Source organism: Trachurus japonicus, chromosome 7 (genome assembly GCF_045865225.1).
Source record: "Trachurus japonicus isolate A0001 chromosome 7, Traja_1.0".
NCBI lineage: Eukaryota > Metazoa > Chordata > Actinopteri > Carangiformes > Carangidae > Trachurus > Trachurus japonicus.
In genome coordinates this window covers 1,521,286-1,549,190 of record NC_140913.1, presented here as the reverse complement: position 1 = coordinate 1,549,190, position 27,905 = coordinate 1,521,286, and the positions used below count along the sequence as shown (strand labels likewise).

Here is a 27,905-nt window from a genome sequence, read left to right as displayed (position 1 = left end):
GAGGAGTCTCAGGAATATGAAAATGAACATAATTTTACCGACACAAGCACAGCCCGGTGGCGTGAGTATTGCTAGTTAATGAGCTACTTAGTTGGCTAGTTAGCTCTGGTCAACGCTTGTCAATAGATCTAGCGGAGATGTAGCTGAGGGAAAAAAAAAACACCTCAACTACTTTATCTACATCCGCACAAACAGACTTAACTCGTTTTAAGTTAACACAAGCCTGTCGGGCCTTAACTGACGCCGCGCTTCATAATTAGCACCGAGTTTAATGCGGCTTAAGGTGCACACGTTCATTTATTGTTTAAACGTACATTTTAATATCTGTTTTTGTTGGGATTTTTGATTTTTGGCGGTGCGCTTTTGTGACGGTGCGCTGTGCTCTCGGTGTGTTTCTGGGACTGAGGTGAATTGTTGTTGAATGGTCGTGTCGGTGAGAGCTAGCATGGAGGCACGGCAGCCTGGAAGCAGCAGCTCGGAGCGGTTACATAACGACAGCAGGTCGGGAGAGAAGCTGCTGGTATCGTCCTCCTCAGCCCGGCTCTGACAGCTGTAACCTGCTCTCCGACAAACCTCCCCAACACACACACACATACATAAACAGACAACATAACACCACGCCACCATGGAGGAGCTCTGAGGCTGCAGGGAAACAGGAAGCTGAACAACAAGACGGGCTGAAGATGGATTCAAACCCGCTGATAAACGGTAAGAGACGGAGCGTCTTCATGCTGTGTTTACATGCTGCTGAGGAAGGACACAGCTGAGTGTGTGTGTGTTGCAGGCCAGGGTGTGTTTGTGTGCAGTTTTAGAGGGAGGCAGCAGCATTGCAACAGGTGTGTGGAAGCTGCTGAGGCCTGCAGCAGCCTGCTGTGTGTGTGTGTGTGTGTGTGTGTGTGTGTGTGTGTGTGTGTGTGTGTTCAGGTAGGACATTAAAGGCCTATTTACTTTTTGGCTGCTTGTAGGCTGTGTGAGGCTGAGGTTTACAGTTATTAGAGAAACATGGTAAAAATCTGAGTTTAGCTCGGAGTGGTGGTCCATCATCATAGATATGTTGACTGGCTGTATACTGGGAACTTTTTTTTTAATCAAAGACATGCTGCAGCAAAATTCAGACAAACAGAAATTTTAATTCCGACAGTGTAACACTGTAAACCACAGACTGACCAATAAGCATGCACTGTGGAATTACACAGAACACACATTGTTTTGCCAGATTTGTAAAAATGTTCACACTGGAATGATACAGTTATCATAAGGCTGCAGCAGTCGGGCACATCAAGCAGGTACATCTGGGGGTGCTTGGTGGGTAAGCGGTTAGAGCACATCCCATATGGGAAGAGTCTGCCTCAAAGCAGCTGATCCCCAGTTTGACTTCCAACTGAGATGATCCTTACTGCCTGTGGTTCCCCCCAGTCTGATCAAATAAAGGCATAAAATGTCCTCAAAGGAACTTTTAAAAAGCAAGTAAATCTGAGAACGCTTCTGTTGCTATTGTGTTTCAGGTTTTTTATACCGCAGTCCTCAGTCAACCTAGGGTCATAGCTAAGAGTAGGCTATGTGTTGAGAGAACTTCTCCCATGTTCGATCAGTCCTTCCAGGGGACATGTAACACTTTATAATAAGTAGCCTACACTATTAAGCATTGATTAAGCTTTAAATACTGAATTCATAACATATAATACTCATTAGTATGTAGTTTATAAACACAGTTAAAATGTTTTACTCATCATTGATAAGCACTAACTGTATTTATAGACTACATATGAGTATTCTTGAGTATTCTTGCGTTATAAATGAACAAGTAGCCTATTTATTAATACTTAACTAATGCTTAATAGTGTGTATTATAAAGTGTTACCTATTGGTGCTGCAGCTGAGACAGGAGTTATCACCTGCGTACAGCTGACTGGTGCCTTGATGCAGCGCTGTGATGTCATAGTGGTTTGAAATGTCACATCAATCCTCAAATTTGATAGATTACAATTAATTTGATTAGTTTTTATTTCTCAAAGTGAGCGGCCAATTAAAGGGTCACTGTGGTGCTGAACAAGGTTTGTGGCTGAAACTAATGAGTCAGACTTACACTACAGGCCAAAAGTTTTGAAGCAAGATGAAATTTGTGTAAAAAAAGATCATAATTTCACTGAAACAAAATATAAATATATAAATAGTCACTTTTCAGGATATGTTTCTTTATCTGTTTCTGTCTAGTCATTTCTGTGGTAGTTTGTCAGAGATATGAACACAGTGGAGATTTATTTTGATTTTTGTATGCAAACTCTCACATCTTATTAACCCTCTTTTGTTTTGGTAACATTTATTCGGCAATGGTCTGGTCTGGTAACATCAATGTATAGTCTAAAAGTACATTGAGGAAAATGGTGCATATCAATGAAAGCTATGTCTGATCATACAGTAAATGCATCCCAAATTCTTTTATTTTTTATGTTCATTTAACAGGGACAATACATACAACATTGCCACAGAAAATGGGAAAATGTGATGCATATAAGATGTCAAGCTTCAGCTGATTTGCAGTCTTTGTCCCCAATCAGGCTTAAGAATAGAATAAAATATACTGAATACAATAAATACAACAAATACAGTGGATAATACGGTGAATAGGTAACATGAGTAAATAAACACAGTTGCAGTTGTAAATTTCAGATTAAAACACACGTTAAATTGAGCATTAAACATTAGTAAAGTGCTGGTGTATTGACAAAGACTTGTGAGAAATTAATGTTAATTTTTAATTAATTAATGTTCACAGCCAGTGTTTAACTTTCACACTAAACCTCTTTAGCTCTGTTTAGCATTTAATTTCTGATGGTATAGAAACTCACAGTTTTTTTCTTGAAGTTGCTTCCAAACTTTTGTCCTGTAGTGTACATCAGAATAATGTCAGTAGTGTCAGTGCCCAGCTCTATTACACACAATGATGTTGACTATTGTCATGGCTAGTGGAAACACGCAACTAGCGCGCCGAGCCGAGCCGAAGCGCGCTAGTGGAAACGCGCCATAAGTCTACTCTTCTCGTTGGTGAAGAAAGTGACAGAGCTGTGGTTTTGTTCTCATTTGTCTTTACCTCTCCCTCTGCTCTGTGTTCACTTGAGGGATCCAGACAACAATTATTATCATTATCCCATGATAAATGGTGACAAATTTTCATCTTATTATTAACTCTATGAAAAAAAAATAGAGACAAAATTCCAAGCAAAGACTGAGGGGTCATGTTTTAAGAAAAAGAGTTTACAGCAGTTTAGAGGCTGGAGTCAGAGTCTGTGGTATTTTTTCGCAGTATCCATTAAAGGGATAGTTCACCCTAGAATGATATTTCGCTCATTATCTACTCACCCTCATGTTGACTAAGGGCTGGAAGAAGTTTCAGATTCCTCCGTGGCTTCTCTGAGTTACAGGGGGTCTCGGCATAGCAGTGCATGTCCATATAACGGTTGCAAAGGGACACCGGAGCTCTTCGTAAAAAAACACACACAAAAAAACATCCAAATACCTCCATGATGCTCGTATGTAATGTCCGTCTTGTGCTGAAGCCCCAAATTGCGTAATTGTCCCGAAAAAAATTAAATAAGTCTATATTTTAAGCTTGTTTGTAGCGGAAGCTTCTCGAAGCTCCTCTTCCTGGTCCGTCCAAATCTCGCGTGATTTGCGCCGGCGTCAGCATGCGTCAGTGCGGTTACTGCGAATCACGCGAGATTTGGACGGACCAGGAAGAGGAGCTTCGAGAAGCTTCCGCTACAAACAAGCTTAAAATATAGACTTATTTAATTTTTTTCGGGACAATTACGCAATTTGGGGCTTCAGCACAAGACGGACATTACATACGAGCATCATGGAGGTATTTGGATGTTTTTTTGTGTGTGTTTTTTTACGAAGAGCTCCGGTGTCCCTTTGCAACCGTTATATGGACATGCACTGCTACGCCAAGACCCCCTGTAACTCAGAGAAGCCACGGAGGAATCTGAAACTTCTTCCAGCCCTTAGTCAACATGAGGGTGAGTAGATAATGAGCGAAATATCATTCTAGGGTGAACTATCCCTTTAACCCCTTGGTCACACTGCACGTGGAAGCTGCGCGCGCGCCTTCTCGGGCGCTTGGGTGGTCGCACTGGGAGCGTACTTCTCCTCCTCTCTCTGCGCCCGTCAGACATCGACTGCAGTCGCCCATACTCATATTCACTCGGTTTTCCACACACACGTAATTTTAAACGTGTGTGTGTGTCTTGTGTGTAGACGCAACTGACAAATATTTAGGCTATAGACGGACAAGCAATAACTTAATTAATCATCATTGTATTTATTTTATTTTGAAAATTGAGCAGATTCTCTCGCCTTTTCTGTGCCCGACTTCCTGTCCGGTACGATCTGGTCTATCCAGCTTGACAGACGGTGCTCTCGGCGCTCGCGGCTCGCGTGGAAAATAGAACTGAACCGAACTGAAGCGCTGCAGCCGCGCACACTGCGCTCCACAGCGTGAGATGTGCGACCAGGCAGACCTGTTAACATGTGCAACTGCCTCCGCTCCAGGGCGCTGCGCTTCGGTTCCGTGTGCAGTGCGACCGGGCTGTAAGCTTTCCACTGATTTCAGCCTTTTATTTTAAAAACATACCATCGTCTGGGGCGTCGCGTGGCGTAGTGGTTAGAGCGGGCGCCCCATGTATAGAGGCACAGTCCTCGCTGCAGTCGGCCCTGGTTCGAGTCCCGCGTCGGGCGCCATTTACTGCGTGTCATCCCCCCTCTCTCTACCTCCCCGTTTCCTGTCTGTCTCAACTGTACTATCCATAAAGGCATAAATGCCCAAAAAATATATACTTAAAAAAAAAACATACCATCGTCTAATGGGGAAATGGGACTGTTTTTACTTATTGAAGAGCCATAAATAACATCAAATAACATCCATAAGAACACTCTGGCCTGTTGGGGGTGATGACGTTAAATGTCCCCGATGGGGTTTGTAGTCGTATTGAGCAACTTGTTAGCAACTGCCTTTTTTATCACAGGTAAAAGCTTCAAATTTCACAAGTAGGGTATTTACTGACGTGTTTAAGTTGTAGAACTGAAACTGGCTTAAGCCTCTGTCAACCAGACCTAATTTGAGGTATTTTACCCAAATCCCATTCAGAAAACATATTAGAGACATTTAGACAAGGGAACCGGAAGTGCTAGAAGCACTGACCGATTTCCGGGTTTACTGGCAGACTCTATAAGTGGTAATGTAAAATGTACCAGTTGGTTGTATTGTTTGTGTTGGAGCGCAGACGTCATTGTACCATATTAGGCGTCAGTGTGTGCGTGGTTTGATCAGTGAGGGGGGGCAGGATTCTGGTCTGACCACAGGAGCAGTTAATAGTTCAGGTCCAAGGACACTTCAACATGCGGACCTCAGGACTGAACCTTGTGACTGACTCCACACACACACACACACACACACACACACACACACACACACACACACACACACACACACACACACACACACACACCTCCCACTGTGAGGTGACAGTGACACCTGAGTGGAGCTCCTGCAGTCAGAGCTGAACAACAGCAGCCTCTTCACATCTCCCTCCTTCTCTCTTTGTGTTTATACCTCGCTTGCTCCTGCTGTCCTTTTTCCCTTGGTTACCATTGATGAAAGGTCTCTCACCATGGCGATGGTTTCCAAGGGGGTTTGATAGGTTAGTTGCGTAACAGGTCAGCCAATGGTAATGAGGCTCATTTGCATGGCTGACTGGCATCTCTCTCACTGTAATCTGCTCACTGTGGACCTTCCTCAGAGAGTCGTTCACTAGAGAGCTTTTTCACACCACCACACTCTGTTTCTCTCTCCGTGTGTCACTTTGAGGCTGCAGACTTCAGGTCTGGAAAATTCCTGAAACCAGTGAAAAAAATCTGGGCAGCTCTCCAGACTAACTTTTGGTTGTACAGTTAAAGCGATAGTTCACCCAAAATTCAAATTTCACTCATTATCTACTCACCCTCATGTGGACTAAGGGCTGGGAGAAGTTTCAGAGTCCTCCGTGCCTTCTCAGAGTTCCAGCGGGGCTCCGTGCAGCACTGCATGTCCATATGACGGCTGCGAACGGAGCGCACTTTTCTTCGTCCAAAAAGACACACCAAAAAACATCCAAATACCTCCATAGTGCTCGTCTGTAATGTCCCTCTAGTATTGAAGCCCCGACATGAGAAATTGTTCTGAAAAAAATTAAATAAGTCTATGTTTTAAGCTTGTTTGTAGCGGAAGCTCCCAGTGTTGCTCTGCCGGAATCTCGCGCGATTTGCAGAGTCGTGAACTGGGTGTCAATGCAAATCGCGCGAGATTTGGACGGACCAGGAAGAGCAGTGCTGGGAGCTTCCGCTACAAACAAGCTTAAAACATAGACTTATTTTATTTTTTTGGAACAATTTCTCATGTCGGGGCTTCAATACAAGAGGGACATTACAGACGAGCACTATGGAGGTATTTGGATGTTTTTTTGGTGTGTCTTTTTGGACGAAGAAAAGTGAGCTCCGTTCGCAACCGTCATATGGACATGCAGTGCTGCACGGAGCCCCGCTGGAACTCAGAGAAGGGACGGAGGACTCTGAGAAATTTGAATTTTGGGTGAACTATCTCTTTAATAAACGATCAAAATACTGTAGTTACTGACCATTGTTCTCTTGACAGACTGACGGTTACAGCTAGAGCTGCAACAAGTAATCGATTAATCGAACAGTAATGGATTATTTAAAAAAAGTCCAGATTCTCTGATTCCAGCTTCTTAAATGTGAATATTTCTGGTTTCTTTGTTCCTTTATGACAATAAACTGAGTCTCTCTTTGGTTTGTGGACAAAACAAGACATTTGAGGACGTCATCCGGTGGTTTGGGAAACACTGATTGATATTTTACAACATTTTTTTTAGCATTTTATTGACCAAACAACTAATCGATCAATCGTTTAAATAATCGACAGATTAATTGATAATGAAAATAACCCTTAGTTGCAGCCCTAGTTACAGCTCTGCGTAACGATGTAAAACTGTAGCTGTTAGTATATAGTTTGAAAAGAGAAGCATGCTAGAAATGTGAACATGGTAACACACTTGTTTGTTTCACGGCACGCTGACATTTACTCCCCAATGAAGGGTGGGAATCAACCAGTTCCAACTTGTCTGAAGCATGGGTATCATATGGCTCTGAGCCTATTAACTGTATATTAACATTATCATAGCAGCATATTTTTGCACAATGACATTAAGTCCATCACGCTGCACAGAAGGAAACAACACACACATAAAGCGCCCTGCCCAGGAACATTCAGACGGGAAATGTGCTTGACCCTCCTCCGAGGATAAAAACAACAGTCTCACCCCAGGACCAGATGGGTTATAGTAATGATAATTGTGTCAGACTATTCTTTGGAAATTACAAAGTGCTTCACAGAAAAATCAAACCAGATAAAATAAAAGCTGAAGAATAGAGATGTACAACTACAGGCTGTGAAAAGTATTTGTCACACTTAAATGTTTAAGATCATCAAACAAATGTAAATATCAGACAGAGATAAGCCAAGTGTATATAGAACGTTTTTAAATGATTGTTTCATTTATTAAAGGACAATTCCGGGCAAATTCAACCTGGGACTGTAGTTTCCTAATATTTAGGTCTAAAAGAAGGATTCTGAAGACATTGTTCTGCAGTAGTTCTGTCTGTCCCTGCATCACCACGGCAGCGTATAATGGGAGCAGACCCATCTTTCCTGTTTAGGCTGTTTACATCCCACAAAGCTGCACATTTTTTCCACAGACAGTGTCAGATGTCTTCAAACATACATTGAGGGGTTTGTTCACTTTAAGAAAGCCATTTGTACACAGAGCTGTAATACAAAGTCTCAAAACAACAGACATCTGTCAGTCTGGAAAGCGTTGGAAAGCCTTTGATGGTGAGAGTCCATAAAATATGTAAAAACAGTTATTAAACAGACAATGTGTAACTTTTACTGTTATCTATTCAGGAAAATCCATTATTTGGTTCTTCAGTATGTTTTTCATTAATCAGTAATCCCCCCATCAACAGCTCTGAATTAGCCGTTCATATCATTCATATCTCCATGTCTTCAAACATGGAGTAAGCTTGGTGCTGGCTGCCATGTGGTGTCGCATTGTTTTTACGTTCAGTGGCAGCATGACGGTAGGAAACCACGGAAACTCAACGGAGACACCGGAGCTGCCGGCTCAGGTCGAGGTGGCGTCTGTGAAAAGTCACCGCGGTAACGTAGTGAGGACGAATGGAGCGTCGCACTGATGCTGCATTCACCTGCAGTCGGGCAGACGGCCGTCGGTAACAAACCAGATGTCATTTTAGTCACAGAAGTCCAGAGAAAGCTGGTAAAACGTGGGTCAGGTAAACAATACGACATCGCCATGACAACATATTGTCACATGTATTGTTTTGCCTCGTGCTGACGAACCACTTGTTTACATAGAGGCTTGTTTATGTCGTTACGTGCAGCGGCTGTCATCCGTCTGCCGTCTGCCCAATTTCACATGAATGCAGCATGAAAAATACGACTGAGTTGCTTGAGATATACAACCGCAACGCTAGATGGGAGTAATTCCTACACAATGTGCCTTTTAAGGATAAAACGGTGTGAAGCAGGGCTTTTGCAAAGGCTGAAACAAAGTTCAATGTAGAGAAGGAAGGAAGTTCATGAGTTTCCAGCGCTGACACCCCACATTCCCACAGCACCCTCCACAAGATTCAGTCAGGGTAGGCTCGTTCGAGATGAACTGCGTCTCGCCTGGACGGTCGGCGAGAGCAGGCGGCAGCAGCAGGGGGCGGTGACAGAAAGCTGCAGTCAAGTCGGACAGTTTCCAGCCGCCGTCAATACAAACAGGAAGTCACCAAAGTATATATTTCTTATGCTGTACTGCAATTGTCCAATAAATAACCAATATATTTCTCAGGATATAAGTTTGATTCAGTGTGAATATTTTTTTAAGCAGTATAGGCCTACAACATGAGATTCATATAATCTAGCATTATACAACAACACGTAGTGTTTGCAGTCCTAACTAAGAGCCAATCAGCTCATGATCCGGTGCGTTTCCCATCATGCCCTGAGGCTTGCAGGCGGTTGCAGTCGGTGGAGAGCAACTGCGGCGCCTGGCTCTAAAAGCTGCGGCCGCCTTGATCTCGTGAGGTTATCGTTGGAGGCGCGTGCATGACGTCAGAGCAAGTCGGGATCAAGTCGGACACAAATCTAACCGGCATGCATTGTGCGCTGGTCACCGGCGATCGATTCTGCGCACGCCTGGCTCATCTCGAACGCACCTATTGTCACCATTGGAAGCAGCTGAATCAGCTGTTATCACTTCCTGTCTACAGCATTTCATGATCAGACAGCTGTCAATTACTATGAAACTGAAGAAAACCTAATAACCAGAGGTTTCTGTTTCCTCCGATCACAGATAATGACCTCCTCAGGAAGTGAAAGTCACATTGAGTCCTGTCTGTGTGAGTCTCAGGACTCTGCACCCCTCATATCAGATGCTACAGTATTTTGATCAAGCAACTAACACCGAGTAAAAGAAGTGCTATGATGTCAGACATAACAAAACCACCAGAACTGCACTGTTTTCAGTCAAATCCCTGTGGTCTGTAGCTGTGGTGGTGTGATCGTTCTGGTGAGCTCCCAGTTTGACTGGATACTGTCAGACTGGGATGGAGGCAGTGTGGAGCTCAGTTAACATCTCTGTGGAAAATAAAAACGACTTGCTTTTGTTGTGGAGATGGCCCTGAGGACAGATGAGCTGCTGCATCTATCACTGTATACACACACACACACACACACACACACAGGGTGGCCTTGTATCTGATGTGTTATTGTGACATATTCTGTTCCTGTGTGAATCCTGTAAAAAGAAAAAAGCAACCCTGCAGAGATCAGGTTCAGGTTTCCTCTGTCCAGCCCTCTGTTGACGTGGATCACTTTAGACCAAGGGTGAACTTGATCTCAAGTTGGCCGGACCCGTAAAATAATAGGATAATAACCTATAAAGTATGAGATCTCTAAACTTTTCCTGTTACAGTGCGTCATTACGATGTTTACATGTAAAGAATTGTCTGATATGCATAATGGGTCTCTGCCACTACTTTAAAAAATCCTAGAGGAAACATACTGCACATAACATTGTTTGCACTTGGAAAAAAAAGAAAGGAATATTTGATTTTATTATTTTGATTTTAACTTTTATAAATTTTAGTTTTAGTTTCAATTTGTGGAAGAAGTTTATTAAAAGCTCATGCTTACATCATGCATGTAAAGAGTTATATTAAAACATTTCAAAATGCATGTGCAACTCGGTTAAATAAAAGTCTGTTGGTCCAGTCATATATTTTGTCATTGTAGTTTTCTTAAAATCTCGTCTCGTCTCGTGAGATGAGTGTATCGTCACACCCCTAAAATATATACATACATATTATGAACTACCTGATATTTCTTGAAAAGAATAATGCAGTTTCAACAATATTATGCTTCTTCTGTCTTCTGTGTCATTTTTTCACTTGGAAAATTCATCCAATGGGCTGGATTGGACCCTCTGGTAGGCTGGTTTTGATTTTAACCCTGTTTAACAGGGTTAATTTTCTGCATTGCGTTTAGATGATGTCAGAAAATCAGCTCTGTGGCTAAAACACAAGTGTATGATACTTCCAAGTTTAGTTCAGTGAGATAATCTTCATATGAACTCCTTTTCTACTGTATTTGAAGCTTAAATGTGATGTCCAGAAGTAAAAAGCTAACGTTAGGCTTTAACAGACTATTACACAGTCACATGACTGACGTCACCACCACTAAACTAGACGATTTGGTGATTTGGTCACACCATGTTATTAAAGGTTGAGTCTGGAGGATTTTGCTCAAAAATAAATGCTAGACGTATACAAAAGAAATCCGTCTTAATCATCACTATGGGCTTCTAGTCCCGTGTGGTGGTGACTGTGTCTGCAGAGCCCCCTCCCCCTGCATTTTGGTCTTTAGCTTTTGTTGTGCACGGGGACGCTTCTGGGTGGAGAGTCGTGTTTTCTCTCCAGCCAATGACAGAGCTTAGGGGCCTGTTGTTCGAAACCTAGATAAGGGATTAAGCCGGGATATGTTGGTTATCCTGGCTTAATTTAGCTTCAAGTCAGTCGTTCGAAAGCAGGTTAAATTTATCCTGGTCAAATTACTGTTGTGATTTATTCTCTGCAGCTAGCCTGCTGCAGAGAATGTATGGATGTATGGAACCCCGACGTGAAGGGTTCCATACATCCTGTCTGGGTTTATTTCTCCATAACAACCTCTGAACTCTACATTATCCCTTACTTATAACCTGGCCTTTCCACTTATCCTGGATTTCCTTATTCTACTTTGGAACAACAGGCCCCAGGTGAAGCTCTGCAGCAGAGTAGGAGGGCTGCTAGCTGCTGCGCGAGCTGTCACGGATGCTAGTGAGTGCTAGCACCCGCTTCCCAGCTCACCACATTACAACGGCCCTTCTTCTCGTTAGTTGTTGTGACGGCCGGGTATCTGTCGCCACTCCAGCGCTACACTCGGACTGTATTTCCTTTACTTTGCAGTCCTGACTAGTCCTGACCATAGACTGTAAAAAATATGGACTTAGCATCCGTGACGTCACCCATTGGTTTTGGGGAGTTGTTTTTGTGACTCAAATATGGTGGCCTGAACAGCGCCATGTTGGATTGGCTGGCCGAGAACCCACCCACTGGCCTTGAAGCAGCTGTCCACGGACCGCTCCGGACCTGTCACTCAATGTTTCCGCGCCCTAATTGGCCAGAATTTTAAACCTAATAATAGTAAAACGGTAGAGTTTAAAAAAAATTCACCCCCCTCAGAGTGTGTGCGGGGGTAGAAACTATCAGTTGAGACCAAAAAACGTAAGGGTACCATGGTACTTATTTGAGAACGCGGAAGTGAGCTTCACTTCTCAGACCGACAACTCGCTCACACAATGGGAGTAATAGCAGATTTATGGATATATCATTGTCACGCGTGTCTACATGCCGCCCCCCCCCCCCCCCCCCCCCCCTCAGCCATGGACCCATCCATCACACTGTGGCAGTTCCTGCTCCACCTGCTGGAGGACCAGCGGCAGCGCCACCTGATCTCGTGGACGGGTGAGGACGGAGAGTTCAAGCTGCTGGATGCTGAAGAGGTCGCACGGCTGTGGGGGCTCCGCAAAAACAAGCACAACATGAACTACGACAAACTGAGCCGAGCCCTCAGATACTACTACGACAAGGTATTACTGCTACTGATTATACTACTGATGAGAGAGGGTTTAAAGTGCTATTCTCAGCGCAATATTTTTTTTCGTAGGATAGGTCTGATAAAGTCCTGCCTTCCCCGCCTCTGATTGGCTGGATGAGCTCTCCTCCGATTGGTTATTTGATTTGGCCGTGTAACGTCATCTCACAACAGTACTGTAGTAAACTAAAATGCACACCAACTGAAGATCTTGATGTGACCAGATGCCATGGCGTAGCGGTTTGCGATTTCGCCTGCGGTGTGGTGAATCTGAGTTCGATACCCGCTGGTTTCACAATCCGAAAAATTTAGTTTTTAAATTTATATTCCAAGTTTACATTTTGAATTTGAGAGAAGTGTAATTGTGCCATTGGTTAGGTTTAGGCAATGAAGAAAGGAATTGGTAAAGTTTAGTAAAAAAGACCAGGTAGAGGCTAGACAGGCCAGATAAGTAGAGAGAGTCCAGGTAGATCTAGGCACTTATCACACTTTGCCGACAGCCTGCGTTTCACAGCCGTTTCACAGCCAAAACAAACAACCAATCAGGCGAGAGCCCTTCTAGCCAATCAGAGTCGAAAATGGGGCCCATCTAGCCAATCAGAGGCGGGAAAGGCAGGACTTTCCCGGACCTATCCTACGAAAAAAAATATTGCATTCTCAGCTGGTCTCTACTTAAATTTGGTTATTTGCCATCTGCTTTCAGAACATCATAAAGAAGGTGAGCGGCCAGAAATTTGTCTACAAGTTTGTCAGTCAGCCCGACCCCTCCCTGCCTGAGGGGGTCCATAATGGAGAGGAGGGCCAGAGGAGGGACAGCGCCGACCCAAACAGCCAATCAAAAGGCCTTGGAGGTGTGGCCTCAGCCTGTCCTACAAAGGGTTTGCCCCAGGTACATTTGATCTGTTGAGAGGAAATTCTGCAGAAAGCAGAACACGGTGACTAACTGACCAATCGACTGATTGATTTGTGTATTGATCCCCAGCGCTCATCACCCAGCAGCTCACAGAAAAGCTCCAGAAACGACTACATGAAGTCCGGCCTCTACTCCACCTTCACCATCCAATCGCTGCAGGCTTCACCCAACCCACGGCCAATCAAAACAGAGCTGCTGCTGCAACAAGACCCCGCCGCCAAGGTCGATCGCACGCCTAGAGAGGTGAGAGAGACCTTTCAAAAAGCACCATCAACATCACCCTATGTAAAACAGTTAACTTATTATAATAATAATAATAATAATTCATTTAATTTATATAGCACTTTTCAATAACCCAAAGACGCTTACAAAGACACAAAAGAAACAGGGTAGAGACATACAGGGGGAGACGAGGGAGAGACAGTACACAGTGACACATTAATGAGCGAGGTGATGGAGAGACCGGCTATGGGTAGAACTTCTACTTCATCCTACATTTGCCATCTTGTAAATTCATTTAAAGTTATGACAGTTAAAGGAGCCTGAGGCAAGATCAAGGAATAAAACTCATTAGCGCAGTGGTTCTCAAACTTTTTTCGTCATTCCCCACTTTTAACAAGTGGGGATTTTCAAGCCCCACTTCCCCCCGTCGCCCCAACAAAAATTACTTCAAATTTATTGAACTTACTAGCACCAAGTATATCAGTCATATTTCATGAGTCAAAATCAAAAACATGAAATAATACAAAATTCAAAAAGAGAAAATAAAAGTGCAGATCAAAAACGAAAAGTAAAAGTAGGCTACAGTAGTCAAATAATGAAACAGTGTTTCATTTGCAATCTGTGCAAAAAACAAAAACATGAACAAGTGAACTTTCCCTGCATTAGTGGCTGCAATGTGCCTGTTTTGCACTGCACATCCTCGGGGTTGCAGGCTTGAAACTGCCTCAAGTCATGCTCAATGTTGAGCTGAAGTGTGTGTGTGTGTGTGTGTGTGTGTGTGTGTGTGTGTGTGTGTGTGTGTGTGTGTGTGTGTGTGTGTGTGTGTGTGTGTGTGTGTGTGTGTGTGTGTGTGTGTGTGTGTGTGTGTGTGTGTGTGTGTGTGTGTGTGTGTGTGTGTGTGTGTGTGTGTGTGTGTTTTCATCTCTCTCGAGTCTGACATAAGCTATAAAACACACACAAATACAGTATGATCGCATTTGTCAATCGCTGTGTTTTATTTTGAAAAGTGCTTTATTTTGACAATTGACCGGATTCTCTCGTTGTTTCATGTGTGTGTGTTCCTGCCAAGATTGATGCGTTCGCTCGCGGCTCGCGCACAAAATTGACCAGATGCCGAACCGATTGCTGCAGGGCGCGACTTCCACCACTGGTCTGAACTACACAACCGGTAGCCTACTTGAGCACCGAAGGGAAGCGGTCTCTGCTCCGCGCTATTCGCGGTGCTTCGGCGTCCGGTGTGAACCCAGCAGCCTGCTACCAGAGCCAGTCTCTATTAGAAATTCCCTGCTGCTGCTGCTGCTGCTGCTGCTACCTTGTTGTCCCACTGCAAATGTTGGCCCGCTGCAATTAACATCCCGACGTCAATCATTGTTTTTGCACTTTAGTTCTCCCGGTCTCCTAATGCTTTTTAATAATTTTAGCTATTCATTATTACTTTGTTTGTGTGTGGCTGTTTTGTTTAGAGTGAATTATCTTTATTATCAATAGCATTTACAGTAAGATAGGCATGAAATTGAAAATTCCCTCCCGTTTGTCGCGCCCCACCTGTCATGTCTCCGTTCCCCACCAGTGGGGCGCGCCCCACACTTTGAGAAGCACTGCATTAGCGATGCAACGGCCGTAGCGGCCGTCAGGGTTACTGCAGCCATCAGCCAAGCTGGTGCGGGAGCGTGCATCAACTCTCCACAGCAGTGCAGCTGATGATGTGACAGTGACACTGTGGCTGAATTGGAAACGGCATAACGTTACTATACCAGTGTTTTCCATTAATCAGCCGCCACAGTTTCGTTTGGGTCCGCCGCAGCAGTCTCTCACAGAAAAAAAGAACATTTTTTACTATCTCTCATCTCTGCCAGTCAGCCCCTCTACCTGCTGTCTCTCTCACGACACACACACACACACACACGTCGCGCTTGGCTGTTAATAACCAGTAAATGCGCCGTGCCGCGCTCATTGTACAGTGCTCAATTTACCACGACACCCGGAGGTTGACCGCCCAGGCATCAGGTCAGCAGCAGCAGCACACCGGCCGCCGCCGCCGCCGCCTCTGTGAGCCGCTGGTGCCGCTCGGCTGCTCTAATGGCTCTGCACTCCTCCGAACACGTCGGAGAATTTCCTTACAGGCGTTGTTTGGATAAACTGACCATGGATGAATCAATCGGCTCATTGTAAAACTATTTATTTATTCATTGAAGTATATGCTGATTTTTGTACGTACAGAGCCCCAAGGCTGCGCTGCTCACACACACCTGAAGCTTCACTTTTCATTCAAATGAACTAATGCGACTGCCACAGTGTCACTGTTAGATTTCATCAATGAGACCAGCATTTATCTCCTAAAAACAATTCAACCAGCCGGCAGAAAACCTCTAAAAACCTGTGGGGAAGTTACTCGACTGGTTTTCTTCCCTGGGAGGAGGACAAAGTTTGCCCGGCCGATGAGCTCAGCTCCCCGGCTGCAGCCCCTGTGACGAGCCGCTGCTGCCGCTCGTGTGTGGCTCTGCACTCCTCCGAAAAATGTCGGAGCAAATCTACTTACAGACGTTATTTGGATAAACTGACAACAGATTGGGAATCTGAACTGTCACTTTCTCGCATGAAAAAATATTAAAATTTAAGAAAGTGACGTTATTTCTCTACTCGCTGCTCACATAACTGTTCAGGCTGCAAGAAATCCGCCAACCGCTGGTCGCAAGCGGTGCAGAATTGCAGCGCATTATGCAGCACACAGCCTGTTCAAGGCAACGGAGAGATACGCGAGTGGGCTCATTCTTTTTGGTTTTGAACGCTTCATCGCCCATTAGCAGTAAAAAACTTAAAACGCATGTGCATTTCTTCACAAATCTTGCCTCATGAACCTTTAAGTTAGTGATTTATTAGTCTCTAGAGGTGCTGGCAGTTTTCTATAAGACTCTGTGGAGTAGATCTGCAGGAAACGTGGATATGAAGGATATGTATCCATGTGGAGGCATACAGTAACATTTTTGAAAAAAAAATTAGATCTGGTCTAGGATAAGTTTTTATTTTTTCTAGATGCTGTCTGTTTAGGTTGTGAGATTTGATTTTGAGACACTGTTTCATCCTGATGTGACTCCATGACATCCTCTCCTCTGATCCACTTCGTTGCTCTTGTCCTCAGGTCTGTGTGATACCGGAGTCTAAATCCAGTCCATCAGTAGGTGGCGCTGTTGAGTCTGCTCTTCAGGTGATTGTCACGCAGCCGTCACCCTGTCCCACTCCTGCTCTCAGTCCACAGATACCAGCCAACACCTCCAGCCAAGCACAGGTCAGTATCAGGTTCTGTCCCCTGATTGGTCCCATAGTCTGATGTTTCAATCAACTATAGTATGAATGTGATTCTCTAGTGCAGGGATCTCCAACACGACCAGTAGCTCGCCAAAGGATTAACGAATCATAGATAAATTTGAAAACTTGATTGGTCACTCGGCAAACCTTCACCTCATATCCAAGATTTTCCCTGCCTATGGCGGGCCGTCTTCGTCTTGTTAGCTTGTAGACACGGGTCATGTGTGCTCACAACCAACCGACGGTGCGCCTGTTTTTGCGTGCATGACCGCGACGCACAGAGGAAAAATCTCAACTTTTTGGAAGGCAGCCAGCACACCGCATGCCATGTGATAAGAATCGACCAATCAGCTCCACGGACCTGCTTCTCCTGCACCGCCATGCTACCCGACTATCAGTGTTGTTGGTGTTTTGTCAAATTCCGGTTCCCTGTCCAGCTGTTTCTCCCACGTAACTCCGCCCCCAGATGTAGCATAATTATGTATTATAGAAGAGAAACACACATTTCAGGACCTCTAACTTGGATCATCTGAACAGACATGTCCTGTGATTTTCAGCCTCCTTTCATATTTAATAGAGGGCGGGGCAATACCTGACAGTAATTATTTCAGCTATCAGGATGACAGAGGCTAAAAACAGACTATTTTGTGGTAAACACAGTTTTGTTTTACAAATGTAAATAATTAATGTTCCAAAACATGAGCAGCTCTCAGTCATTTTAATTTTGTAAAAGTAGCTCTCAGAGGGAAAAAGGTTGGAGACCCCTGATCTAGTGCTTCACCCAGGACATACCACCTATTGCTCCACTGACATGAGTCACAGTTTTAATGAACAGTTATGCTGCTTTTTCCCCCCCAGAATCCTCCTGCCCCTCCTCTGAGCGACCCTCCCCCAATTTATCTCACCAGCGTCGGGGATTCCTCCTCCCTCACCCCTCTCATCCCCCTTGCTCCTGTGGGGGGGTCGGTGAGTCCCATCCCTCCCTCCCATATCCCGCTGAGCCTCCAGGGGCCGCAGCAGGACGACTGTGGGGGAGTGGCCAACACCGCCAGCTTCCCCCCTCAGCCCCACGCGGCTCCTCATCCAGCTCACCCATCACCCGTCTTCGTCATCATCAACCCCCCACCCACTCAACAGCACCAACACCAACAGGCGACCATGGTGGCCGTTCCTCCCTCTGTGGCTCCTGCTCCCTCCGTTCCTTCCCCGGCCCGTCCTCCCCCTCCCCCCATCGTCATCAAAGAGGAGAACCTGCCGTCAGAGGAGGAGCTGCTGGAGATGGTGTCTCTGGAGGAGAAACGGGTGGACGAGGTGAGAGGGTCAGGAGAGACCCCGGTCTTGTTTCCTGCTTAGTCCTGGTTCAGTCTGAAGTCTCATGACGTCCCTGTGTTCCTTCTTCAGGTTCCTCAGCTGGTCTGTGGTTCTGGGGAACCAGAGCCCCCCCTCACCATCGTGGAGAGCCCGTCCCCTCCTTGCATGGAGCCCGTGGTGGGAGGGCAGCAGCCTGCTGGAGAGGGGGGGGAGGAGGGCGAGGGCAAGGACATGCTGACAGGTAACAGGAAACAACCGTTTACAAATCTTGAGATGAAATTGACCACATTTTTATGAACTACTTGATCCAAATACTGTCCTGTGAAGGATCAGCTCTCGATCAGGTCCTGATCAGCTACTCTGCTACTGATCCATTTAAAACATGCTCATAGTCCCTGATTTAAGCTGGGGACACACTACACAGGTTTCACAGTCGTTGCTGCTTTAGAAGACTGAGTTCACACTAACCGACTGGCTTCAGCAGATTTTCATGACGACTGGGGATCACACATTTAACAACTGCGCCAGATGAGGGAGCACAGACTACACCATTTGTCAAACCAACTGAAGGCACCTGAACGCACCACACTCTTGCAAAAAAACTCCCGTGGGAGTGACAGTTTAAGAGTGTAGTGCAGTGGTTCCCAACCTTTTTGGCTCATGACCTCATTTTGACATCACAAATTCGTGGCGACCCCGCGATCACATGACTGCACATGATCGTGGGCTCGCCAGGTTGTCGTCAATCAAGATGTGTTAGCTCAGATATTTTTATATGCTGAATTTCATTTGAACTCGATTTGTATTTGAGAAAGTGAAAGTATAGAATACAGTTGTTTAAGATTGTGTGTGGTGTTTTTAATCAGAATTAAAAAGAATAATTATTAGTTAAAAAATATATTTTTATCAGTTATTTTTTAAAGTCAGTTACTAGACATTTCAGGCGACCCTATTTGAATTCCAGACCACCCCACGTGGGGTCCCGACTTTTATATACAGTCTATGGTTCCGACCCCAAGGTTGAAACAACACTGGTGTAGGGTGTAGTGATTTCCACAGATGCGGTTAGTTCATGGATGGGTTAGTTGAGTTAAAGCTTCAGTTGGTAACAATTATACAGTCATATTAGCTGGAACTATATTCTGATAGTCGGACATTAAATGGGTAATTTAGGACAAAATCCAGCTCCTCTGGCTCCACCTACAGCCTGGAATCCTATTTGCCGAAATCCACCGCATCCGACGATTCTCCACCAGTCAGGTAGAGGGAGCAGGAGGAGCAGCCAATCACAGCTCCTACACGTCGTAGTAAACTGACCAAAGTGAAAGTAAAATTTTAGACTTGGTCGGACATTTCAAGACGATACACCGTCGGCTCCCTCTTTTCACCTCTGTCAACCCCCTCCCTCCCTACACACACACACACACACACACACACACACACACACACACACACACAAGAAGAGTGTGTTTCATGGTGAGAGAGACAAGATCGTTTTGGAGTCTCCGGTTGCTATGGAAACGGTACATCTTTTGTCAGTGCGTTTATGGCTACTTTGTGTGCGTACGCCTGTGTCTGTCTGTGTGTGTGTGTGTGTGTGTGTGTGTGTGTGTGTGTGTGTGTGTGTGTGTGTGTGTGGTGCTTGGCAGAGGTTCATAAAGGGACCTGACGGTGTATTGTCTTGAAATTTCCAACCAAGTCACAGAGTTTACTTTCACTTTCATCAACTTATCAACTGGAGCTTTAATATGTGTCTTGCTTTTATTAGCGGAAGTGATTCCCCCCCGTGAATGCTGTTGCTAGACAACCATGTCAACACATTTTACAAAATGTAAACAAACATGGACAGCTATCTGCTGTGAGAAATCCATTAAAAAGAAAGAATGGGTCTGGATCAAGTTGTGGAGGAGATGTTGAGTTCATATGCTGTTTCATTTGTCCCACCACCTCTTTTTCATTGGCTGTGGGCGACGTGTTTGTGGTTGGGTCGGTGACCAGTACACACTACCCGACTGCGTCCAGAATCGGCTCAAAAAGTTCAAACATGTTTGAATTGCTGCAAAGTCGGGCGGCGTCTGTTCCCCATCACACACTCGCCGATTTGAGTCTGTTCCCCATCACACACTAACAGACTTCTGTGCCGAGTCGACTGTCCCCAACTAGTGCCGACTGATGCAGGCTAGACCCCACTGTGAATTGTGGGTAAAATGGTGTAGTGTTTATTATAAACTTGAGGCCAGTTGGCATGTGCAATCTCTTCTATTGTTATTATGATCAGTATTGTTGTTATTATTATTATTATTACATGTATTACAATTTAAAACACTAATAGTCGAGCACTACTGTACAGTTTTATTTTTATTTTATAGCTCCTTCAATGCTATTTTTTATAATTGTCTGATTTCCTATGCTTTGCACTACACTGTATAATATTATAATTGTATTGTGCTGTATTATTTAGTTTTATATGATGGCAGATTGCTGCCCGCACACCTGTATTTCCTTGACTGTATTATTGTTACTATTGTTTTTGATTTTCTTTTAAGGGTCTGTGCCTAATAACACCCGGCAGGGGGACTGGCTGTAAATCAGCCAAAGGCTGCAGTTGGGTACAGCCGCACCCCCTTGGAGGGAGTGCTGAATGCTGTACACTGTCCTCCGAAAACAAATCAATAAATTGAAATTGAAATAGTGTGTCTGCCTGTGTTCAGGTGAGTCTGTGTCTGTGTGTTAGAATAAAGTCTCTTTCTCTGTCAGGTCCCTCCGACCCTCCCGTGACATCGTTGTCAGCGGCGACCCCTTCTGTGACCTCCGCTCCGGACGCCGCTCCTCCCAAACCAAAGAAGCCACGAGGCCTGGAGCTGCCCTCCTCCCCCTCCCTCCCCCCCGGCCTCTCCCTGGATAAGGTCTGCAGCCTGCACTCTGTCCTTACATTACATCACATTACAGCTGATTTAGCAGCTCATTAAAGCAGAAGTAAGCGGAATGTTTGTGTTAATATAAGTCTTAAATAGTTCTATCTTCCGACAGCAATCACTTACATAGAGTGTTTGGTCTGAAACACAGGTCTGTGGGGCGGTGCGTGGCGCGATGGGTAGAGCGGCCGACTCATGTAGAGGCGAATCCCGGTTCGAATCCCGCGTTGGGCAGCCCTTTCCTGCATGTCATTCCCCCTCTCTCTGCCTCCCCCTTTCCAGTCTATCTATACTGTCATCACTATCAAATGAAGGCAAAAAAAGCGCCAAAAAAAATACTTGAAACACTCTGTTAGTCACTCTGCTCTGCTGTAAGCCGAGGAGAAAACTTTCCTTGTATCCTACAACCTTTATCCAATGAGGAGAGAGAACGGCATAAAAGGGCGGTCCTCTCTGTGTGTGCAGCCAAGGGATGCGCCTGAATGTGGTAGGGACGAGGGCGGGGACTGCTAACTCCATCGGCTGACAGGAAGTTAGCCAAAACCACCGGATCGCTTAAACTGCTGATGGTGAAGCAGTGAAGGAGCTTCCAGGGTTGGGAATTGAACCTGTGTCCCAGCTGTGCAGTAACAGCTGTTTGCAGGTGAAACCTGTGACATCACATCCTCTTTGTGTTTCCTCTGCAGGTGAATGCAGCCGTTAACAGTTTACTGGCTCCTGGATCAGCCACCAACACGCTCACCCCGACTGTCATCACCTCCCACGCTCTGGTAAACACTCTCTAAAGATAAGCTAACCAGCATTACTGATTAATCTGCTCATTATTTCCTTGTTTAATTGTTCTGTCTTAAGAAATCTTCAGGTCTTCACATGTGTTACATATTTTTCAGGTCTTACATCATTTTCAAAGAGACAGTCTTGTCCTTTATTACTTTTTCCCAGAGTGATCATTGAAGTCAGTAGGTGGCAGCAGTTGGTCCTGACCTAGTTTTGTTAATAGGGACCCAACATCATACTTATCCAGGGGTTTCCTCACAGCTCACTGTGGTGAGAGCCACTTGTTTGAACAACAAACTCCGATCTGCAGGACTCTCCTCCAGTTGTTGTGGTTTTGCTCTGATGAGTTGCGTGTGTGTGTATGTTGTTGTCCAGACTCCGGTGCTGCTGACTCCCAGTCCTCTTCCCTCCACCATCCACTTCTGGAGCACGCTCAGTCCCATCGCTCCTCGCTCTCCAGCCAAACTCTCCTTCCAGGTAAAACAACACAACTAAACCAGCTGCAGCCTGCATCTGACATAAAACACACACTTCCACATGCTTACACTTAATTAACATTAGTCTTGAGAAAAGAACAAACATGCTAAATAAACAGGATGCAAAGTAACGTCCACACAGAATGAGGACAGACTGGTATGTTCACCACTTTCCACAGAAAATCTAAGTATGCCTCTCATTGTTGAAGGATGGCTTCACAGTTCAACAGTATTAATCCTACAAATTAAAAGATAGGTAAATATATGTTTAGACTGATAGGTTTATATTATGTAAAGAGCGTTCACAAGCTAAAGCTGTGGACAAGGCAGAGACAACCTGAGGCTACAGTCAGTGATCTGCTTTCTACACTGGGAGCAGCAGCTGCTGCCACAGTCAGGGGGTCTGCACAGGTAACAGAGCCCACAGTGCTGTCCATCCAAATCCCAACACACACTTTGTCTTTTACACACTGTTGTGTGGTGTAGACTGCAGAGAATAACTGGTAGAAGAGTTCACATTTAACTCACAACCACAACAAGTTTCACAGGTTTGTGTGTTGTGCTGAAACTACAACAAGCTTCACTGTTTCATCTTCACACCTCTATGCATCTGTGCAACATGGTTGCAGCAAGCAGATCAAAACCTCACACACCTCATCACACAGGTACAACACAGGTCCAGATGAAACATCTGACACGTATGTCTCGAGCAACGTGAATTTTGCTTCACACATTCACGCATGATGGGACTTCAAATCTGTACAAGACACGACAGCACCATGTGTGCAGAACAAACCAAAATGGCTCTACCAGAGTGTAGAAATGAGTCCTGATCATCCTCTCCTTCTCCTCTTCTCCTTCTTGTCATTGTTGAAAAAACAACCAGATAACATTGGAGCATCCTACATGAAACACAAACAATTACATCAGTAGAAATGGAGATATGAATAGAAATACCCCAAGAACCCTCGTGTTCAGTCCATCTAAAGTGTTAAAGTATTATTATTATTATTATTATTGTTATTATTATTATTATTATTATTATTATTATTATATCTTATTAAACTCGTCAGATCTCCTACACACACACACACACACACACACACACACACACACACACTGCACTGTGTGTATCTGTACCTTGTCCAAGTCCCTCACACACACAGAGCTGGTGTCTCTGCAGGTTTCTGGATCAGTTTTTGCTCCATCTGTTTTCTGATAGCAGAGACTTATTAAAGGTCCAGTTCACTAAAATCACAAAAAAACTTGCCTGCCTGGTCTGGTAGTTCTAGTTTTAGTGTCCAGATTTAAAGATGCTGGTCTGAAGGGTCACATTTGGTTTGCTCTGCTCACAAGAACTAAACTGTAACGTTTCAATCTATTGTCTGCAACAAGCTCCTCAGAGATGGAGTCCCTGGTGCTCCACTGGAGTTAGTTTAGTTCACATGAGGATGTTTACATGTTTCTGTACTGAAGAGGAAACAGTCAGCTGGAACTGGGGTTCTTGTAGCTTTCTGTGTATTCATTTTTGGTAGCAGCACTTTGTCGCCTCCATGTGGAGCAGCTGAGAACTATATGAATGAAAATTCCCACTTTACATCTTCCTGTTTGTGTTCACAGTACACTCTGTGAACCATTATGAGTCAGATCCCACTGATAACAGATTTAAACGTTGAGATTCAATTTTCACACGACAGCGTTTTTCACAGTTTGTTGTTGATTTGACCACTGAATTACAGGCTACAATAAAATCTTAAAGGGATAGTAGCATTTTTTTAAAGTGGGGTTGTATGATCTACAAATAGCCCCTAAGTACTTTAATTGCAGTAGAAGACTCTCTGCACTCCTCCCGTTAGCAACGCCAGCCCATAGCCCTGCCCAGAGATTTACAACATACAGTGTTGTGAACAGACCCAAAAAAACGGCCTATTTTCACAGCCTAAAAGAGGTTTTACCTGGAAAAAAAATACACAGTTCCATTGTTCGCTATAATATAATTTTTTCCAGCCCCTCAAAGTGCTGGAAAAACACAGTTTTTATTTGGAGCTAACCAACTCACGTATCCCTCCGCCCAGGGTTAGCGCCCACCGATCAGCAGTTGGTTAGGTCCAAATAAAAACTGTGTTTTTCCTGCACTTTGAGGGGCTGGAAAAAATTATATTATAGCGAACAATGGAACTGTGTTGTTGTTTTTTTCAGGTAAAACCTCTTTTAGGCCGTGAAAATAGGCCGTTTCTTTGGGTATGTTCACAACACTGTATGTTGTAAATCTCTGGGCAGGGCTATGGGCTGGCGTTGCTAACAGGAGGAGTACAGAGAGTCTTCTACTGCAATTAAAGTACTTAGGGGGTTTTTGTAGATCATACAACCCCACTTTAAAAAAAATGCTACTATCCCTTTAAAATCATTTAACAAACTGAGACAAGATTTATTCTGATGTCCCTCTTTAGTTTCCCACAAACGGCAGCAACCAGATCCACATCCCAGCTCTGAGTGTCGACGGTCTCTCCACCCCTGTGGTCCTCTCCCCCGGTCCCCAGAAACCCTGAGCCCCCCGCCCACCTCGCACAGCCCCCTCGTCGGGCACGGAACTCACCTGACGCTCCTCTGACCTCCTGGAGGGGACGGAGGAGAACTGAACTCTGGAACGCTCCACTGAAACCAGGAGGCGTGAAGTGTTGGAGCAGCATCGTCTCACTGGTAAGACTGGGAGGTTTGATGGTTCATGTGGACCTTTCACTGGAGGAGAATCCTGGAGAACGCAGGAACCAGTTTGACGGTTGGAGCTGCTGAATGTTTAAGACGTCTGCCAACATCTCCCCTCACTTTGCAAGCTGACAGACCTTAGACTGGTAACGATGATGATGATGATGATGATGATGATGGATGAAGTGGAAGAATGTTGAGGGCTTCAAATGATAAAACTGTAGATAAAGATAGTTTTGGACTGACTGACTGTTCCCTCGGTCCGACCAGTGTCTGAACACAGACTCAGTTTACCATGAGGTTACACGGGGAGACTCACAAAACTGGAACCAGTTCACGTTTAAAGGTTTTACTGGAGAAATAAGAAACATCTGTTAATTCTTGGTTGGATCCAGCGACGACCTGATTCCTGTGAGTTAACCTCAACTCTGTCAGGAAAGATCTTTACTTTGAATCAGCTGATCAACTATAAACGACCTGAGCCTCATTAATATTCATGAGGAGTTGAAGTCCGGATCAGTCTTGGATGTTTCCTGCTGGATCCTTTTGGGGCTTTTTGCTCTTTGTCGTCGTTTTTTTTTTTTTTTTTTTTAAAGAACATGATTATTTATCCCAGTTTGGTGTTTTCAACGTTCGCTGCAGATTATTGAACATAACTCGACTGTTGACAAAAGTCATGGCTCTGGACTGTAACAGGTGTGTTTGATGTCAACACTCCCACGTGACTTCTCCGCCGTCGGAACAGAAAAGTTCTCGTGCTCTAAACTCACCTTTGCTCCTTTTAGAGCCAGTTCAAGATTTGTGCTTTGCTCTTATTGGCCGCTTTTTAAGGCCACGCCTTCCCACACTTATGCATGGGCTCTCATTGGACTGAACTCCTCAGCATCACTTGAACTGACCAATCACAGAGCAGGGATGATGGTGTCGAGGAGGAGGATGACAACGATGGACCTGAGCTGCAGAGTTTTTACACAGCCAAGTTATTTCTCTATTAAAGTCTCTCTATGGGACAGATTGTATATTTTTTAAGAGTCTTTGAATTTCAAGAAGCTGAAGCGTCGTCCTGTGACTCTACAGGAGTGAACTGTTTAAAGGTTGTGTTGATGACAGAGTCACATTCCTTTGGCTTTAAAACGTCGATAGATGTGCTTATTGGTTAATAACTGTTTAATTTCATTCCAGTGAACAGTGGATTTTAGTCGAGCAGCTCTGATGGATGAATGTTCTTTCTTTGTATTCATGGCCTTGTCAATCTGCAGCGATGTTGCCTCAAGTCAACACAGCATTCACGTCGTTTCCATCCAGAGTTCAGGCAGAACATTGATCACACTGATCTGAGTTTGAGTGGTGAGACGCCTCGCTCACAAACACCCGTCTTAGCTTTAACTTTGAACTGAGGCGAGTGAGAGGAGTTTAGGAGGAGGAGCAGGAGTCAGCTGTCAGTGAAGCTGGATCCTCAGGCACCGCAGCAGAAATCAGCTCAAAGCTTCAGTCTGAGTTTTCACCTGACAGCTAAATCATCTGTCTGACACCTGAGCCGCTCCACTCACTGTACAGAATCACCTCAGATTTACCTGCACAGGTGATGCAAGTCCACACGTCCACACATCCATCACTCACAGAGTTCAACTTAAAGTTCAGGCCACTGGTTAACAGTAAAGTGACAGCTGACCTGAGTACAAGCCTCTGGTCTGGTATGCACACAACAGCCATGTCCCCACAGTGGGAAACTCCAAGTCTGTCACAGAAAGCACAATGTTGTACTTTTGTGTCCAAGGTTGTGACTCAGAGATGAGTGGTGGTGGTGGTGACAGCAGTTTGGATCAATCCGACTGAGGTGGTGCTGCTCCACTCCACTCAGCTGACATCTAGAACAACACTGTCTGTGATGTATCACATTTGGGCAAAAATCCAGTGAAGTGATTTGTCACCTCACAACTTACTGTAAAGGAATAGTTCACCAAAAAATGAAATTCAGTCATGATTGACTCACCCTCATGCTGATGAATACTCCAGAGTAGTTTTTGATTCCTCAGTGTATCTGGAGACCCGGGAGGGGGGTTCGTAACAAAAACTTTATATGAGAGAGGGGGGGGCGTTGGGGCATCTTGTTGTGGACCTGTAGTTTATAGCCAATACAGTCACATCGACATCAACTCACGATATGTTAATAGACAGGCGTCTATATGGGACAGGCTTTTATTTAATTTCGGGAAATAGTTTTGGGAAATAATAGCCTATAATCATTATATAATTCTCAACGGGCCGAACAACTCAACCGGACGCACCGGGTACAGAAACATTTAATAACTCGGGTCGGGTCTTTTCTTTCTCTCTTTTTTTTGCCGCGGTCTGGACGAGAATTAATGCACTTGAGTCTGGTCGCAATAGCGGACCGGACCAGGTCAGGTCTTTGAGAACTGTAGCAGGAATGAAGCACTTTGAGAGGTTTTGTTCATTCACAAGAACTTGTAGAAAACAGACCCGGCTACTAATTGAGACTAGCTTTTATTTGCTCAAACCTGGAGACAGACCCGACCCAGTGCAACCGGCATCTCCAGACTCTCCTTTTTTTTTTTGAGAATTTACAGTAGGCTACCGTAGCCTACATGACGGTCTGGGAGATGCTGTGCGCTACTGTAGGGGGAATGAGAAGGCTCGCGGTTCAAATGATGTAGACTTGATCTTGTCATTCTCCAGTTTTTGAAAATGCCCCCACACAAAACTGGTCCCAGACCCAGACATCATTAGCGGAGGCAGCCTGCTGCTGAATAGTGAGCCTGTATTACCGTAGTTACGGTGGCACAGTCGCCTCTATCAACGTTACTGCATTAGACGCGCACCATTGATTTTTTTTTTATTTGAGTATTTTCTCGGTTTCCCGTCATAACCTTTCCCGGGAATCGAGAAATAGTTTTGATCAGATTTCCCGGGATTAAACCCTACAACAGTCCTGTAATGAATTTGCA

General features: G+C 44.7%; 1 protein-coding gene across 1 annotated transcript; it reads left to right on the top strand.

Annotated features, from left to right (window-relative positions):
* Positions 1-450: 450 nt before the first annotated feature.
* On the top strand, positions 451-25,516 carry elk1 (ETS transcription factor ELK1). The gene is made up of 11 exons (XM_085780744.1): positions 451-708; positions 12,097-12,305; positions 13,014-13,199; positions 13,293-13,466; positions 16,585-16,731; positions 17,610-18,062; positions 18,153-18,303; positions 20,820-20,968; positions 21,664-21,747; positions 22,130-22,231; positions 24,681-25,516. Exons 1-11 carry the CDS (start codon positions 684-686, stop codon positions 24,777-24,779), a joined length of 1,779 nt encoding a protein of 592 aa, XP_085636870.1. The 5' UTR covers positions 451-683; the 3' UTR covers positions 24,780-25,516.
* The last annotated feature ends 2,389 nt before the right edge of the window (positions 25,517-27,905 follow it).

What these genes read in the sequence shown, in the direction of transcription:
- elk1 (XM_085780744.1), top strand. Translation starts at nt 684, where the DNA reads ATGGATTCAAACCCGCTGATAAACG. An exon ending in TTCAAACCCGCTGATAAACG is followed by an intron (nt 709 to 12,096) that starts GTAAGAGACGGA and finishes CCCCCCCCTCAG; the next exon opens with CCATGGACCCATCCATCACA. An exon ending in CAGCCAAACTCTCCTTCCAG is followed by an intron (nt 22,232 to 24,680) that starts GTAAAACAACAC and finishes GTCCCTCTTTAG; the next exon opens with TTTCCCACAAACGGCAGCAA.